Source organism: Aptenodytes patagonicus, chromosome 4 (assembly GCF_965638725.1).
Source record: "Aptenodytes patagonicus chromosome 4, bAptPat1.pri.cur, whole genome shotgun sequence".
NCBI lineage: Eukaryota > Metazoa > Chordata > Aves > Sphenisciformes > Spheniscidae > Aptenodytes > Aptenodytes patagonicus.
Window position 1 is genome coordinate 7,570,931 of NC_134952.1, and position 19,320 is coordinate 7,590,250.

The window sequence follows — 19,320 nt, forward strand, 5'->3', positions numbered from 1 at the left end:
CTGTATAACATGTAAAGAATGCTTACAAACAATTCTTACTGTATTTTGCTTTAAAAGCAAATTGAAAATGTATAGGTCTTATTTGTTCCTGTTAATTTTTACTTTTTAGGCAGTTGAATCAATCCAGGCTGAAGATGAAAGTGCGAAACTCTGCAAACGTAGGATTGAACATCTGAAAGAGCATAGTAGTGACCAGCCAGCTGCTGCAAACATGTGGAAGAAGAAACGTATGGATCGTATGATGGTGGAACATCTTTTACGCTGTGGCTACTACAATACAGCTGTAAAACTAGCAAGACAAAGTGGTATTGAGGTTGGTAGCAATGTGCACTAACTTACTAACAAAATGGTAGTAAAGAGGAAGTTGGCAAATAAGAACAAGCTGCTTTAGCCTTGTAGCAACTATTTTTATGTATTAGCATGCCTTTATTACTAATGTTTATCTGTTAATCTTTTTAGGCCTGAGTTTGATCTGCTTACTTGACTTAAATTGTATTTTAATGCATTAAATAAGTCAAAATTGAAGGCAAGTCAAAATTGAAGGCATAACTTTTAGTCACAAATTAAATGCTTTAGATAAACACCTTGCCCTATTAAAACTTAAAATAATTCTCAAATGTCATACAGAATTTCTTGTTAGAGGCCTTTAGGCTGCTGATTAAGCAGTTGGTGGAGCTTCCCATCTGTCTAGCCACACTTAGATGATATGCGTAGGTGACCAGACTGAGCAGAATAGCATATGCTGATTGTAGGAACAACTGTTTTATTGTACCATCCTACTGTTTAATGCATCGAGAGGAAAGCTGGCTTATACTCTGGAAAATAAATCTTGATACAACTTGGGTTTTTAGTAGCCAGTATATCTTGCATGGTCCATAGAAACTTTTTGCTGTTTTGCGTATTTCACCATCTACGATTCTGTGGTTGTCACTTTTCCTTTTCATTGGCTATCTAGTTGGTTTTGCTTTCCTTCTGTCTCTTATGAAATGTTTGGCGTTTGTGCACCTTGTTGTAGCTTCTTTATGCAGAGCAACGTATCCACACTGTGGTCCTCTGACAGCCACAAGGACATTAAAACTGATTCTTTAAGAATTTCCTGTTTATGTAGAGAAATCATCTTTTGATAATTTTAGGTAGCATTTGCTATTTGATCCTCAGTGATTCTTGAATTTTAAGTTCTTTTGATATTACTGATTCCAGAAGGTATGCCACTCTTTTGGTGAAAATCTTTGTCCTATAAAGATACTGAGAGTTTAGTTGTATTATGTGACTTATGTACTTTGCCTATCTTAGCTGACATAGTTGAACACATCTCTGAGCTAGTTGAGGGGAAGACATCTTTGTTACTGGTGTCAAATTGCAGCATTTGTACTGGTTCTGTCTTGTACAATGAGCCTATGTCACATGTTTCTGTTACTCCTTGGCTGCTTTACCAGTCTGATCCTGTTCAACCAGCGGGGATTTCAGTAAACACCAAAAAGGAAACAGCAAGTAGAGGTTGAATGGAAGGGAGAGGGGGAGAAGTGGGTTACAAACTATTAATAGGAAATAGTCCTGAAGAAATTAGTGAGGCATAGCAGCCTCTTCAGTGAAAGATAGCCCATGCATGTGAATCAAAAAAACCAATACAATTGTTCTGGGATAATTGCATCTGAATGGTCAGCAGCTCTTCCACTTCTGGTAGATGTTTCCCTCTGTTTTGAGCAGGAGCTCATCTCGTGCTGAATCATCGTGTTACTGTACCTACTAGGTCTGCTGAAAAAGCACTATGGAAATATTTCACTTTCATAGCAAGTTCTATTGTGCCTGATTAAGTAATGCTCAGCTTTGGTTTAGACATGAGCGTGGAAGTCCATCATGATACACTGCAAGACCGTGTGGTATAAAGCGTTGCACTTGTGAAGCCTTAAAGCTTTTCATTCTGTTTGCTGAATAGAAGCTTTTGTGTTTAAAAAAAAAAAAGTTTTAAACAAGCTTATTTAACTTCTGCCTTCAAGGCTAAGTATTTTTATTTGCATAACATCAAAGTAACTTCAATAACACAGAACTTAGTTGCATATGTTGAATGCACTGAGGCCATATTTCTAGTTTGCTAAAATTATGCATTTTACTCAACAGGAAAGTTTACATTTCGGCTAAATGAGGATAGGCTTCCTTCAGTCTCTCACAGTTGTACTTGGTCTTTCTTACTGTATGGTGATACTCATTGTGAACAGCTTTTGTAATGGTGAGATACTGAGACTTGATCATTATACAGAATTTGTGGTTTTGCTGGTTTAGTAAGACAACTTCTCTTTCTTTTTGTTCCTTTCTTGCTGAAGGATATGAGCATTGAAACATTCTCTAATGCTTAATAATGTAACTTTGTTGTAGAGATTACAAAATATCATGGTGTTTTTCTCTCATCCAAAGTAATCTTTCTGTTTACTGTGGTCTCAGCTGTAATTTTGATAAATGTCTCCACCACTGCAGGCTTCAGAAGCACATTACTGTATAGTGAACGTGGTCATGTCTATTACCTGATTTTTTTTTTTTTTTTGATGCTTCAAGACAATATTGTTACCACTGGGTAGGCACTATACCCTAAGTAGGAACCTGAAAAAAGCGGGGGGTTTTGCTCAACTTGTCCACCAGTCTGAGGTGAGGCTGGTGGAGAAGTGGAGCATGACCCAGCAATGCGATCTTGTAGCGAAGAGGACTCAACAGCACTCTGGGTTACATTGGGACGAGCATCACCAGCAGGAAAGGGTGGTGATCCAGCCCCTCTACTCAACACTGGTTAGACCCATCTGAAGTGCTACATCTAGTTCTGGACTCCCCAGCAGACACACTGGGGTGTGGAGTCTCCCTGTGCTTGGAGATACTCAAACCCAGATTGGACTGGGGAAGGTCCTAAGTAACCTATTGTAGATGACCCTGCTTTGAGCAAGGGGACTACGCAACCTCCAGAGGTCCCAGTCTCAACCATTCTGTGATTCTGTTTCTGTGATTGCAGGCCAACTGGCTAAAAGTGCCCTTTGCCGCTATTTGAAAAGGCTGAAGGAAACAGCTCTTTCCGTTTCAGTTGCAGCTTGTGGATCTGAGGTTAAGCATCTTTCAGTAGCTGTTAGACCAGTCTTGGGAGCATGTCTCAGCCTGCTTGTTTGAAGTTCGTTGCGCGGCTTCTGAATGCTAAGAGACCTGCAGAGCTGCTGAGGTACTTCATGGGTGGAAAAGTTTAGAAAGCATTCTGTTTCAGTGACCAAAAGCAAACCATTAAATCATTCATATGTTTGCCAGTAATACACAGCAGACAGTTTGCTCAAAGATCGACTATGCACCATAGTGTCCAATTCTAGTAGTTATTGAAGGGCTGTGACAAATTCTAGTCTGCTTTCTAAATTGACTACCTTCATAGGAATGATATTCTTGAATTCTTGTCATAGAAGATAAGTGCTTAAAAGCCATGGTTATAAACTAGGAAGCAAACAGCTATGAAAAGAAATGCTGGATGTGAAAAATCATAGGGAAGTTTAAATATCAGAGTTATGAACTAGCTCAAGTTAGGAATAACTTATGGCATGTGGTGCATATAAAGCATAATGTTATATGGCAATATAAGAAATGAACTACAAACATGTAATGTGTGTGATATGTCTTTAAAGAAAAGTAGTGCTGCTTGGGAAAGTAAACCAAAATGTGAGTAATATTAAAGTAAGAGCTGACAGTCAAGGACAGAAATGTCACGTTTGTGCCAAAGTAAATATGGGGTGGAGGGGATTCTATTGTGGACTTTTTTCTTGGTGTCTTCTGGCTTGCTAATGATGTGAAAAACAGTTTGGGTTGAAGATATAAACTAGATGTTAAGTTTTTGTTATTGCATACAAATGAAGCTCATCAGTATCAGCTTGTTACACTTAATAATGATCTTATTTTGACTCTATTATGACCTTGGAGTGCAACACCAATATAAAAATGCATATTTTCATCTGCTGATTCATATATTCAGCTAGCTGGCAGTGTTGTCTGTTAACTTAAACTTTGCTATTCTATGTTCTGCTATGTTAAATGCTATCTCATTTCTCTGCCATTAATTGATAGGCAAATCTAGTTTTGGAAATGTGGTGTTCCAGTAGGAAGTTGGTTGCTGTTTGTAGATAAGTTTTATAATCAGGTTAGGTACGTAGTGCTCTGTTTGCTGTTATTAGGGGTGAGGGTTTTTAAATTTCATGCTTTTTCTAGCCCCTTTTTTAATAGGCTAGGAAGAAAAAAAAAAAAAAACATTTAAAGTGTCCTTATGTTCTTTGCTTAATTATGTAATAGCCATAGTGATTTTTGCCTATATGATTGAAAACAAACCCAGATTCTGAAGCTGCCAGTCTCTCTTATCATATGCTGTAAATTCTCTCTCTGTCTTTGCTTAGTTTATTTTAGTAAAAGAATGTGTCCTTGCCTTAATGCCCATACTATACAAAAATTGTACAAGTGGCAGTGTTTTTTCTGTGGGGAATAGCATAAATTTAAACCAAGTGTCTGTGTGTTAGGGCAGGGAGCAAATGATTTAGAAATCTATAAACCACTGAGGGACAGAAGAACTACTACACCCCCAGGGAGGGTGGGCAGTGGCACTGTAAGGTTGCAGGTATAAGAGAACGCTTGAGTTGAAACAACTCTTAAATAGCTTAAAACTGGTTAACTTGACCTTGCATCATGGATTATGCATGCCAATCAAAGTTTTGCAAATTAATGTTCTTAGATCAGTAATTAAGTAGGTGCATCAACCTTCAAAGATACTTAACTAGCCATTTGCATTAATACCACAGTGTGCTTTTTGCTTTTGAAAATTGAGGGGAAAAAATTTGAATATTCCATAGACTTCAAAAGTTTTGTCTAGACACATGACCATTGTAAACATTGACCTGTATTAGAAGGGCTTCTTGACACTTCAAGCAGTATTAAACCAGTTGACAGCAGTCCTAAAAAGGTAACAGTTTTCTTGAAGTGGGAGTTCAGATCTTCAGTTTTTGTCAATGGCTTCCTTCTTGAGCAGAATTTCTAAATCTGTGGTAACGGTTGTTCCCTGGAGAATATCAATGCAAGGCAGATATTGCAAAGCCGTTCTGAAAATACTTCATTATCTTTCAAACTGGTATAGTAAATATATTTTTAAAAAATAAATTTTGAATAGTATAAATGAAAGGAATAGTAGTCACTGAAAAAGCTGATTATCCTCCATTCTCCCCTCTCTCCAACTTGGTCCGGTTCTTCCTCTTTTCTACTGCATAAAGGCAGCATCAGTTTTCAGAATTTGGAAACTGTTTTGAATGGATTAGCCTAACTAAGTATTTGGAAAGATAGCTGCAACAAATTCAGGTGTGTTCCATCATCTTAATTTTGTTATGGAAAGTCATGAAATCTTATTTGATGTCCTTTGGAATAAGAGAAACTTGAATTCTTCAAGTCAAGCTGCATGGCTTTTAGCCAAGTACCTGATCTCTTCTTTGTACTATTCTACATCATTGTTCCTTTTTTCAGCCCCAAAGTTAAAGATTCTTTCCTTGCTTTATAAAAGTGTTCCTCAACACTGTGAAATGGATCCTTCAGCTGAGACCCTCAGTAGAAGACTGCTGAATGATTTCTTTGTCTCTTATGGGGCAAAATCTTACTGAAGCTACCACTTTTGAAGTCATCCTTTCCCTGAATAACTGTTCCTACTTGATGACTGTCTCAAAAAATGGGAGATGGAAAATGACCTGCACATCTGAGCATCACAAACAGGAGCAGTAGTAAGTCTTAACTCAAAAAGTGAACAAAAAATGCTCACCAAGAGTACTGTTCTAATCACAACGTGATAGGCTTGGGTTTGCTAAGGTCTGTCTGAAGCTCACCTCCTGGTCGTTGACAGAGGAGAGCAGATGGTATCGAACCCATAGCTGCTTGGATTTTTAAGGAAGGTTCCATATTTGAGAAGCTGATTGTCTTTGCCTGTCCCACTGGACTGAAAGTTTCTTATGCCTGTGTAGCTGATGTTCTTGCTCTGAGGGATGTGCAGGATAAAGGCATTCTGTGGTCAGTATATGTCCACGACTGCAGGCAGATGTGCATATCAGGAGGAATGTGCAGGTAAGATATCGCTTCCGTGTTTCTGGAGACTGATCTGTGCTCCACTGAGTCTTTTAACACTGCTAGAGCTGCATTCCACTTTGTGAATGAATTGACTATCACCATAGCAGACTGAAAGTAGTATATATGCATGGAAGAAATAAGCATGTGCTTTGTTTGATACAGCTGTATTCCACCAGTCTTCTCCCCAAAAGCCTGAAACGGTTAACTGTTTAACTTACATGGTTAGGGTGAAGTAGGAGTGAAAACTTAAGTCTAGAGTGAAACTTAAAAATCTAGGAAACTTAAAAAAAAAAAAAAATCTAAGACTGAAACTTAAATCTAGACTTAAATCTAAAATAGTCATAACAAATAAGCTACATAATACAGTTCAAGAGTATTGGATCAGTAAACTTAATATTTGAGCAGGATGGATGTCAGTAATATGTGACTGCTTCAGTAAGAAATTCATATGTATGTTTAGAAAAACTTAAGTTTGAGTGAAGGAAGCCATATGATCTTAAAGTTAAAAGCTGAATAAGTACTTCTCAGCAATCACACCAGTGTACCCTTAGAAATCTTCCTTGCTAAGACACGTAGTCCAAGAATGGCTTTAGGCAAACACACAAATATGTATTAAATTAATTCATCAAAACAAGTTTTATATTCATAACACTTCAGTTTTAAATAGGTAAATAATATTCAGCATAATGCTTGAATGTATTCTTTGCTTCACTGTCATGCAGAACATAGACAAGGTGACTTTCTAAATGTGGGCTGAACGGCAAAAGGTGTCTTTTGGCTGGAGCTATTTGTGTCCCTCTCCTATGACTTGCTGTTCCCACACTAGAGATGTTTGAGAAAGCTACATGTGAAGGAGGCCCTAAACTGGCATGGTTTATTTAAAGGTGCTGGGATGGTAACTTGTGCTGTTTTGAGTTACCTTACAGTACCAGGACGAGCAACTCAGAAAAATCTTTTAAATGTGTTTTGGCTGTTTGTAGCGTAGGCATGGCAACTTTCACTAGATTGGTATAATGAACGTCTGGGTGTGTTCATCTGAATTTCAAAGTGCTGTAATTCCTGAACAGCCTTACATCTGCAGTTTGTCTCAAGCATCTTTGGGAATTAGAATTATGTAAATGTGAAATAGTCAAGATGGATGCAGAATAACAAACTTTCTTATTACAAATCATTTGACACTTCAAAAGCCAACAACATGAAGTGTGCTATGATGTTGAATGTCTGTGTTTTCAGTCCTTTTAGACAAAATGGGTTACCTATAGTGTATCATAACAGAGCTAATTTATTACAAAATACTTAGTCTGGAAGGCTAGTGATTCAAGAAAGATTCTTGAATTGAAATTTTATCTGAAGGGAGAATGGTGTTATCACCTGTAGATTGCCTGGATACAGAAGAGGTTTGGTTTCAGTTATGCCTCTGAGATTTTTCTTATTGTACGTTCTTCCTGCCAGACATTCCTTCAAAGTGTAAATGCTACTTTACAGTTAACACTTTCTCTTATTACTATACTAGATGTCAGGAATTCGCTTTTTGTGAATGTGTGTAGCTGCTAATACAGACTGATCCTGCTTGGACAAAAGCTGCAGGGCTCATGCTCAACTGGCAAAGGATTAATTGTCTTTCCTCTACTGGAAGAGGCAACAACAGAAAGCAGCCAAGGTAGAGCTAAGACCAGAGGCTTTTGTTTTTTCCCCTGCCCAATGATGCATCTTAAGCTCTAGAGGCTTTGTCACATTACTCTAGCGTAGTCATTTATTACTGTGCTTAGCGTGGTATAATGTACTGCTGGATAAGGTGCAGCCGTTTGCTGAGCTACAAAAATTGCTGAGGCAGGAGTAGAGGATGCATTGGGAAAACAGCTTGCTAATAACTTACCTAAGTACTAGCTGCAACTGTGAGGTTCTACCAAAGTGGCTTATGTGCATGAGCAAAAGTAGGCGGATGAAACATTACTCTTTATTTGGCTCTGGAGCAGTCAGTACCAGAATATGTATAGTTTTGGTGACCACACCTTAGGAAAGCAGTTAGAAAAACTGGAAGGAGATGACTGGAAAAATGTAAGGGGGTGGGTGCTTTTGCTAGGTATGAGAGCAAAAATCATATACCAAGGAACTTGATAATCTAGTGCAGAAAGGCTTAGGGAGGAAACAGTACACGGAATCAGAAGTCAGAAAAATTCAAGTTTGAAATCAGACACAAGGTTAGAACATGATTTAATCACTAGAACCAACTACCAAAAGAAGTACCAGCATCTCCTAATTTTAGATAAAGACAATAATCTTCTGACAGATAATCAGTCAATGTAAGTTACTGGGGTCTTTCAAAAATAACCAGGTAAAATTAAAAGGTCTGTGCTATACAGAGGTCATGGAAGATGCTTTCATGTGAAAGCTTGACTGTACACTGTGTTTAGTTTGTAGACAGAGACTTCTCTGGCTCTTCTGTTGATGAATCTGTGGTTTGGCTGTCTGTCTGTGCTTTTTTCTAACAATTAGCTCTGCAGCTGGCTTTTGAGTAGGACATTCCATCAATTACTCTGTTTATTTTCTCTGTAATCCTGTTAATGTGTGTAGCATTATAACACTTAATAGTAGCTTAATGAACTTCAGACAACATTATTTTATGAGCAGAGAGTAAGGAGGCCTCTTAGTTTGTGCCTCATTTTAACTGATCTTCAGTAACTGTGATGTTGCTGTATTGTCACCACCTCTGCCATTGTTTTCTTAATAATTTGTGTTTCCCTTTGATCTCAATGCAGTTTATCCATACTCTGCATCCACTCTGAAGGATTGTTCTTGTAACCAGCAGCCTTTTACTCCTCCCCTTGTATAGGGGCAGAGGAATTGACTGCGGGGGGGAAGGTCTCTCTTCATGTTACTGCCATCAAAACCTATTGCCCTGTCCCACTTTTCATCTGTCCCTCATCTTTTTTTCTTTCTGTACGTGTTTCCAACTAGGCAGTGTTACTGTAGTGCATTCTACTCCTCCTGCCGACTGACGTGTTTTTCACTGTTTCCCCACTGAGGAAATATGCTAACCTCTTTCTTCTTCCCCAGGTGGTCCTGTTGTCTACCTTGTAGCTCCTTGCATCTGCCTTCTTCCCAAGTTGGGTAATGATAATCATGGCATCTAGATGATCCCTGGACTTGCTGTGTATTCATCACAGAGGAAACTTTAACAAACTAATATATTAATACAGAAGACTAATTAGACCTTTTTTCATAACTGTTCATTATTGTATTTCTATTTCAGTTCTATAGCTGTGTCCTAAATTATATTGAAGGTTAGGTTGCAAGTTGAGGATATGTAGTCAGTATATGAGTAGTCATTGAAAACTTAACACAGCTTTTTGTTGTTGTTTTAGAGTGGTCTAAGTAAGTGTTTATTGTATTTCATATACAAGTAGCTTAAATGAATGCTTATCATACTACTGAATGCTAAAGTGCATCAGCAAAGCCTTTTTTAATATGAAGGTAGTGCTCTTATGCATGTAATATGTATAGATAGTCAATCTTATTAAAACTGCCGTCGGTGCATACTCTTGGCAACAAGCCACTGATAGCTTGAGGCATACTGGCCTATTTTCAATTTCATATTGATGCTAGTAAGCAATTAAAAATAAACAATTTGCTTGTTTAAAAAAATACATGAACAGCATCTTATGATATTATGAATCACCTATTTTATACAACAAATAGCCTATTCTATGACTGTTTTTTTTCCCACCAAGGAAGCCTTCTCCTCTACAAAATGCTACCTTTTTTCCACCTGAATCATATCTTTTTTTTTTTAATCTTGTCACAAGCCTAACTTTTCTTTTTGGATAAATCATCTTGTTTTGAGGATAGCTCATGAGGGATTTGAAAATATCAAGTACTGCTTGTTTTAGTACTTGTTTCTGTGTGGTTTTGAGCCGTGTTGAAGATTCACATTTCATGTGTGCAATATTCTTGATTTTATTTTACTACATAAATGTTCATGTGACGTCTAAGGGATTTTATCATGCATTCCTTCCGACAGCTTTCCAGACTTGTGGCTGGAGATGTCATAAAATAAAAGTACTTCAACTCGTGTGCAGAGTGGAGACTGATGGAGAGGAATGACTGTTGACCTGACTGCTCCAAATCTTAAAATATGTTACATAAATTAAAACCCTCACATGAACACTACAGAAATTTTGAGCAAAAGCTGTATTGCTACTAGCAAAATGATGCTTTTGTTCTTTTTAAGCCATTTTTGACATAAGATCAAAAGCAAAGTTGCTGAAATGTATGAGCAGTTTTCTTGGTGAATTTAAAGAGCCACACATCTAGATCTGAAACTGTATATTGAAGAGTTTGGTTTTTACATTTGGGAATGGACCAATCAAAACACTGTCTTCTATATTAAAGAGACAAAATCATTACTGACTCTTTAAAAACGATTTGTAGTGAAGTTCAAAATTTTTACCTGCTGTGAAACAAACTCTATTCTCATACTAATCTACATATTGCTGTCTTTTATTTATGACTGTGAAACTAATGAATGATTGTAATTTAAGTGAAAAATTTTAATTTGCCTGAGGTATAGTTACAATGTAAAGATGTTTCACTTTTTAAAAAAAAAAAAAGTTGGATGAAGGCTTCTGCATATGTGCTGATGTCTAAATAGAAAGTCAGAGCTTTCTAAAGGCATCCCAGGGACGCTCTTGAATTGCCATGTTTGAAGAGGTCACTGCTAGTATGTGACTGAAACAAAACTCTCGGGTGAGGCTACTGTTGTTGAACTCTGATATCTTACTTGGACTACTGAGATGCAGTTAGTTTGGAGTGAAGTGAATAAAGTTTGCTTGAGGTCTTTTGGAATAAAAGAATCCTGTGCAAATACGAACATATTATCAGTAGTTGCACAGCTCCTACCAAAAAATAAAGGCAAACAAGTTTGATAGGCATTCATTATTTTTGTATTTACTTATTTTCTGTAAATATGTGGACCTACTACTGCTTTTTTCCAATTTACTACTGAATTCTCATAACTGTGCAGGACCTTAAAGTTACAAACTTCAGGCTTAAATTAAAGGTAGTCGACAGCAATATGTGGTTGCCAGATTATCACTTGGTTCACAACTTTTTAATAGACATACATGTGTTTAATTTCAAATTCATGTGAAGCTAAAATATCCACCAGTTAGAAACAAATTACCCTACTACCTTTATCCATCTTCTCATTGTTTCACAGGTATTACTCTTAAAATAACCTTCACTGTGTTTTTGTGAATCACTACTTCTTCCTTTCTGTAGCACAACTATGTAAATTCATTAAATTCTGGGCCCATTTTCATTTTTCTCTTAGTTTTGATGTCTGAAACTAGTGTTTAAAGTAGTGATTATTTTTCATTACAAAGCAGTTATTCCATGACTTCTAGAACTGGTGGAGCCTGGCTTGCTGCAGGTTTGTCCTACAGCTGATGTAAGCTTTATTCTGAATTGCACCCTCTGTGGAGAAAACCTGCAGCAGATCTTTCCAGCGTTGACTCTTTGGTATCTAACTAGTAAGTGTTTGCTGCAACCTCTCCCTCCAGTAAGGGCAGGTGCTGGAGTCTCCTGAAAACAGGACACTGCTAAGGAGAGAAACCTGGCAAAGAGTGAGATCCCCTGAGAATTCGGCCCTTGTCAAGTCCTGCTTAAACTGACCAGAGAGTCCAAAAGCTGTTCGAAGGAGGAGGTGTGCATATACGTGTTTGGGATGGTCTTACTAAGAAACCATCTCAGAAAATGGAAATGCCATACAGGGATATAGCTCTTATGTTGGCCAGGAGTATGTATGTAGTAATAATAATCATAAGGGAATCCTCATTCTTCATAGTATTTTATACCTTAATAATTGGAGTTCTGTGCAGAATCATAGGGTTGGTAACCTCCCTCCCTGGAGGCACTTGCAGCTTAAAAAGAAGCAGTGATATTTTAAAAGCTATATATATGTAAATCAGGCAGAGGTGATGGATAGATGTATTCTTTGTTTAAATAAGTCTCTCTGATTTCACTTAAGTGTCTTCAGCCTTCATGTGCCATTTTCTCTAATAATAAATGTTTTTCTCTGAAGTTTGAACCATTGTAATGGAATTAAATAGTCCTTTTATGATAAAGTTCATCCAGTGCTTAAATAGTTACCTTCTGATACCTGGTTAGTGACTGTTGAATAGAAGGCAAGGTTAGTCTGCTTTAGTCCAATAGTGTTTTAAGCAGAAATGATAAAATCTAGGTGGTGCTTCCTTGCTTGTGCTAGAAGGAAGAAGAATGCTGGTGCTGTGTTCCCCCCTCTTTAGTGTTTGGATAATTGTCAGCAATGCTTACGGACAGAGTTTTCTCCTCCTTGAGCTATTTGAAACTATTTTTCAGTACAATTGTAGAAGCCTAACTAAATGGAAGTTTGATGTTAACGAGTCTTCCTACCCAGCGTCAGGTATTCTGCATTTGTAAGCAAGTTAAGGCAAGGTAATTCAGGCAAAATTACCGTGGCGATGCATAGGAGGCTGGCAAGTCTGTGCTAAGAGTTATGGTTTGATAACAATACTGAAATAATCTGTGTGCAGTGCAGGGTTCTCCTATACTTCTGCAGTACTGGAAGTAAAGTATTGCAATCACTTTTACCATGTGAAAACTAAAATTGTGAAATGAAGGAAGACTTTATAGTGTTGCAAAAGATAGTAATTAAAGGCTTGAGAATTGCTTTTTAATTTATATACAAGTCAGAAAATGTTTGCCATGATGCTGAATGCTGTGTCAATGGGAGGGGGAGTGTGCGGCAACAGATTTCTTGCTTCAGCTTTTTCTCCACCTGCAAAACCGGTGGCAATATTTCTCTAAAATTGCATATTTACATTCATTCAATTTTATATGTAAACAAATTATATAAGAGAGGCTCTTCGTAACAGCATATGAAATCTTAATGCTGTTTTGGGAACCAAGAAGAACAATGTTTCTGTATAGTGTACGGCCTATGCAACTCTGAATTGCAGAATACCTTCAGAAAACTATTCAGAATTGGGGTCTTAATGGGGATTTTTTCAGACTGGAACAAGAGATACTTCTTACAACTGCTAACACTGTTAACTGGTTTCCATTCATACAAGATGTGGCAGACAAGCAGTACTCCAGTACTGGCCTGTGTAGAAGAGCTGTGCTGGTTTTTAATAAGCCAGATAATCCTCTGATATTCCGTTCTTCTATTTCCTTTATGCTGGCTAATGAAATACACCATGGAGAAGCATCAAGAGTAGGCACCACCAAAAAAGGAAGATAGGAAAGCATGATCAGGTTAAAAAAAAAACTTGGGTGACATGAGCATGTGTGGGTTTTTTAAAGGTTTATTGCCAAATCATATCTTAGTATTTTTCTTCTATCAATCTGCATGATTAAGACTTCTGACTACTTTTTATCAAATGCAAAAGCTATTTTTTTCCCTACAAATGGATTTCTTAATGCTTTTTTCATATCATTCCCTAATTTTCTATCTACTCAGCAGAGAAGAAAATCCTATTTATTGGTGCAATTTAAATGTGATTGTTAGTTCTGAAAGAAACTCTTAATTAAAAATGTTCTCCTCTGTTTTCTGGATACATACCATCTATTTAATAGACGGCTGCCAAGCTTTGACTTCTTTTGGCAACCATGAATCTAATTAGCATTTCTGTACCAAATAGAACCTTTTTTTATTTTAAATTTGCAAAAGGAATGTAGGAATTCTCTCTTTATTTACAAGTTTTGTCTGCCTCAGCAGCAACTACAATCTTTTTGCTCATAATTAAGGGTTACTGTACTAACACCTGGATTGATAAATGCATATAGTCGGGATTTTCTCACCAGCTCATTGACTTAAAACAAATGCTGCCCTTATGCTTCTTTAAAAAATAATTTTTTTCGTGATGAAGCTTAAACTATAAAAAGCTAACAAATGAGATGAAACCAGTGATTTGTTGTCTGCCTAGCATATCCAGTCCTTTTTTTAATGTATAAGAAAATGCTTTTGCTTTAATTTGCGTAAAAGCAAATGCTCTTCATTAAGAGGACACATAACTCAAATAAGCTTGAGGACATGTATGGAGATGTTGTTATTTTTTTAACCCAAATTGAATTGTCTTTCCATTCAGCAGCTGTGTGGAAAAATACGCAAGCAAGATAATGAATATGGTTGCATTATATGTCAAATTACTTATACAGATGAGTTACATGGGCAAGAGGTTTTTATGTCATCACTTCATCACTCACAGGGGAATAATGCAGTTCTTTTTTCCCACTTGAGAATACAATCAGAAAAACTTCAGACTACCAAAAAGGAAGATTACTGTCATGTTCTTGTAGGAAACCTTTAAAAAAAAAAAAAAAAAAAAATCCTGTTGTGGAATAGGTTGGCATTCTTTCAGTCCGTTTGCCAACACATTGATAAAATAGATTAAATTTTTTTTATCCTTAAGGGGATGGGAAGAGTCAGTGAAAGTTCATTATTAATTTTGTTTTATAAACTTGTAACTGCTTTAGCTCAGACTCAGTCTGACTTACCTGGTCTTGATACTACTAGAGCTGCATGAGGCCCTTTATTCTTTTGATGGTTTTGTTGCTATGATCATACAATCTATAAAATGTAGTTGCATGTCAGCTATCCTTAATATTTTGTTTTTAAACTCACATTCAAGTCATAAGAGAGAAAGCTTTAGTAAAAGCTGCAACTTGTGTTGCACTTTAGAAATACAGGTGGCCTGTTTACATTTTTGTAAAGAACCCTTCTGACAAACGTAGCATGAGCTGGTCCATTTTTCCAATACTGTTAGACTTCTTGTATTTATAAGGAAAAATTGGCTAATGAGATGCAAGATGTGGATGTGATATGCCTGATGCTACTTATATTTTTCATCTTTGTCTCAAGGAGGTATAAATTCTAAGACTAAGTATATTCAGCTGTTCTAACAGATGAAAATGCTATCTATTTCTCAGAGTGGTTTTGTTCACTAGAGCTACTGTAATATTTGTGATATTCAGCATTTCAGTTGTATAATTTTCAGCATTTTGCTGTGAAGTTACGTAAAAATGAACTTGTTCAAAATTAAAGTGCATACTAATCAAATACTTCAGTACGGGATTTCTGTTTGTGTATTGAGTTACGGTTTCCCACAGTGTTTTTTCTTCAGCAAAGTAGGAACTGTCCCAGCATGACATATTTATGCAGCTCCAAAATAACTTCTGGCGGTGTCAATTCAGAATGGATCCAGTTCATGTTGTTTAGGAACATCTACCTAAGTCTCTTTTTCATCAGAAATGTATGGGGGAAAAAAATTCTTTACCCTACTAGATCTTAAATTGTATTCAGTTGCATTTGCTTTGATTGGTATGAATGTGTAAAACTGCTGGTAATTAAAAAGTAGCATAGGCCTATTACAGGTTTGCTCTGGGCAAATGTGGTACTAGATTGCTGCTTTTTCTTCAAAAATATCTGCTTGTGATAAGCACTTGAGGAATCTTTTGGCCCACCCGTTGCCTAACTGTTTTTTGACATAGTAACTTTGTTTTATCACCTCAGTGGCGGATGTTGTAGACAGAACTGTTGTAAGCAATTGAAGGTCTAGAGCTTACAACATTAAGCAAGTGAGAGAAAATATATTGGAGACTTCAGACCATTGTAGGACTTTGCCTAAACTCAGTAGTTATAGATGGCTAGGTAAAGTAGATTTAGATTCTCCTCTCATGTAGTTCTTGCTCACTTTAGCAAATGTTATGACACTGTCATGGTCCAATTGACATAGGCCAAGTTTTGAGGAAACCAAGTACTCCTGTAAGTGTGAACTGCACCGAAGTGATCATGGGATCTGGTCACTTTCTGTGCAAAGCTCCTAGGTTTAATCTTTACTCTTCTTTTTTTTCTAGTTCTGTTGTATAAGTAGACTCAGAAAAATATTGACACTATCACACTATCAGAATATCTCAGTGTATGGGAAATGCAGTCTTTAAAATGTACTGTAATGTCTTTTTGTAAAGTACTATCCTGAAAACCAGAGGTCTCTAGAACAAGGTTCTTTTGTATCTCTGTATTCCAGTTCTGTTGAAGAGTGGATTGCTGTGTAAAGTATCAGTACAATTTAACAAGACCTGGTTTTCTTTTTGTTTTTGAAGGACTTGGTAAATATTGAGATGTTTTTGACTGCTAAAGAAGTGGAAGAGTCATTGGAAAGACAAGAGACTATGACTTGCTTGGCTTGGTGTCATGATAACAAATCCAGGCTCAGAAAAATGAAGGTATGAAAATGTAACGTGTTCATGTTTTGCTTAAATTTGTTTTCTAAACTACTTGGATATTTGATGTGGTCAATTTGGTTTAAATTACAGGTCTTGAATGAGGCCTTGTATAAAAGTAAGGACAGTAAGTACAAAACTCTTCTTTTAAGAAGGTGTAGGTAGTTGGAGCTAAACTAGCTTGTGCAAATGCCAAACCTGAAACTGAGTGATAGGTCATCTTATGGATGCAAGTGTTGTCTCAACAAATTATGCTCAAATAAAATAATAATACTCAGTTGGTTTTAGTGTGATTTAAAATGTCTAAATGCAGAAGTATGTAGTGCCTTGATGCATGTGAACTTAGATTTATAACTCTCTGCATCCTGCTGAGAATATAACTCAGTTTATATATGAAGGTATCTTAAGAGTGAGACTAATTGGTAAACCTATGTCCTCAGGCTTAACACTGAGAGAAATTTCATACAGATTTTTGTCTTAGTATTTTTTAAGTGTTGTTTGTAAGAAAACAAAACTTGAGTAAAGAACTAACTTTCTGTGAGAAACTACTGCTGAAATGGTTTTTCAAAAACAAAAGCTGAGTCTAATCGAGTAATAAACACAGTAAGTCTTTTTCTAGCCATTGAATACTATGACCTGAACATGCTGTATACTTGTTCCTATGCAGTTGGTTTAAATTTCCTTGTCTCTTAAATTCTGCATTTCAAAACGTGCTGTAATCTTTTATAGGGCTTGCAGAAATCTGTTTTTAACTGATATTAACCAAAATCCCTGCCTCCCTCAAAGATGTTTGTGTCTTATTTTTTAAACTAAGCGCTTTCTTTAACCAAAAATGTTTGAGTGCACTTAATGATAAGCAAAGAGTGACGTTCTCTGTCACTCAGGGGCGCCAAAATGAGAATGAACCGAAGATGGGACGCAAAAGTAAATCGGCCAGTGATTACTCTAAAGAAAATGATGATCTTGTTATGGAAACCATTAAAGGAAAACCAGAATTGGTATGTAAACACTATTGCATAATTATACTGCTAAAAAATCCCCCTTATGTAATCTTAATATGTTAAGTAATATAAGAAATAAAATCTGAATATCTTACTCTTTCATCACCAATCTTCAACAAACAATAAATAAGGAAAAATCTTCCCCATCCCTCTTTTTGGAAAACAACAACAACAAAAAAAATCTATTTCTGCAAGCCCTACTTTTTTTTTTTTTTAACCAAAAACTAAAGCTTAGGCTGTGAGAGATCAGAGTTGGAAGAAGAGAAATCACCATGCTTCTTTTTGAAACACAAATAAACATTTCTTCTGTTTCTGGTTGCTTAGCTACTTATCAGTGATAATGTTCTAAAATCCCAGCCACCACCTTAATGCAAGCCTAATCTAAAAATTAAACTGTATGTTGGCCTGGGAAAGCACACAGTCCTATAGTCTTTACAGATGTGAGCTATCTAAACTCTTGTGAATAGCTGCCGTGGAACTGTTTGAAGGTACACAAAGTTGAAATGTATGCATCTGATTGTCTAGGACTTTTCTTCTAGTTACACTTGTCTGCAGAACCCATAGAGCCATTGGCTTGCAGCTTACTTGAGGATTCATAAAAACGAAACCCAAACTCTGAAGGTTGTTTTGGGATATGCATTTTTTTGCCACTGAAACATTTCAACAAAATACTAAGCCCTAGGATTTAGTATCACTAACAATTTAAAAGCTTGATCAATTTTTTAGTAGAAATGAACTTAGTTAAAATTCTAAATGAGGGTTTTGTGTAGATTTGAATAACAGGGTATTTTAAAATAGCCCTGTTTGAAAATTTCAAATAAAGTAGAGAAGAAATTTTTATTCTCTGCTAAACATGGGCTTGAGTACAGAAAAATGCATAGTTGGAAAATAATTCGTGTTCTATTCCTTAAACGAGTCTATTTTAACATGTGACAGAATGAATCATTTTTATGTTCAAATGGCTTACATTTCACATCTTAAAATAAGCAATTGTTGCAATGTGTGCATTAGTCACCCCAGGCAGCTAACTGATACAAATGTGGAGTTGCTCAAATTCCTACTGAAGTCACTGAGGAATTTTGATATTACTCTGCTGATGGACAATAAACAAAAGGCAGCTATTCATTAGAAGCATGGGGGAAGAAGAAAACCATTTGCCAAATGGAGCAGGGTAACTCAAGGAATACAGTTCTTTTCAAGATTCAAAGAACTTTGGGTTGTCGTTGTTTTCTTAAGGTAATAAAACAGTTGACTGTGTCCCTATAAAGAAGCATAGTGACTTGTTCTTTTATGGGGGGAGAATCTTTTTCTTTTTAATTCCACATATTCAAAGTTTTTTTATAGATTTTGTGAACTGGTGATGGAATTTGATTTAAAGGGACATTGTCAACTTCATTAGGCTTCAAATTTTACCTTTTTCCAAAAACAGGTAAATGCCACTTGGTTTTCTTGTTTGAGACTTGTTTCCAGCATGGCTTTTAGATGTTTGACAAGAAGAGCGGGATAGAAGTTTGAAGAAAGGGAGGGAGGGAGGGGACTGTAGCAACTTAAACTCTGTGCTGTTTTTCGTTAATATTGGGGACTTTCAAAATAGTGTTCAAAGACTTGTTTCTTCCTTGCAGTCTTCTGGGTAGACCTCTCTTGTCTAAATTATCACATAGCCCCAAACTTCTGTTGAATCTACTACTTTAAATTGTAAGAAAGTACAAAGAAACCACCTGTTACTCTCACCTGCATCTCAGGTAATGATGCTTTCAGTCATTAGGAAAAAGTTCATCCCTGCTAAATACTGAAGTTTTGAAGGAGGCAAGAGGTTGTTGTTTGCTTTTAGGGAATTCTGTGCTGATGTCTTGTCCGTAAAGTCAGCATTTCAACTTTTTTTGCATGAATGCCTAAAAGCAAGCAAACAAGGTTGCATGTTATTAACACTTTCTTTTTTTGTTGTGCACAC

The 19,320-nt window shown here is 36.5% G+C and overlaps 1 protein-coding gene across 5 annotated transcripts in view; it reads left to right on the forward strand.

The window, feature by feature from the left end:
• The window catches only part of MAEA (macrophage erythroblast attacher, E3 ubiquitin ligase), a 56,001-nt gene that overhangs the window by 22,496 nt on the left and 14,185 nt on the right, over window positions 1–19,320 (forward strand). For 4 of the 5 annotated variants that reach the window (XM_076335770.1, XM_076335767.1, XM_076335766.1 and 1 more), the window contains 3 exons: window positions 110–313; window positions 16,249–16,371; window positions 17,253–17,366. In XM_076335770.1, coding sequence (XP_076191885.1) covers window positions 110–313; window positions 16,249–16,371; window positions 17,253–17,366 — 441 coding nt within the window. The remainder of the gene's footprint in view (window positions 1–109; window positions 314–16,248; window positions 16,372–17,252; window positions 17,367–19,320) is intronic. The other variant, XM_076335768.1, reaches the window with a different exon arrangement.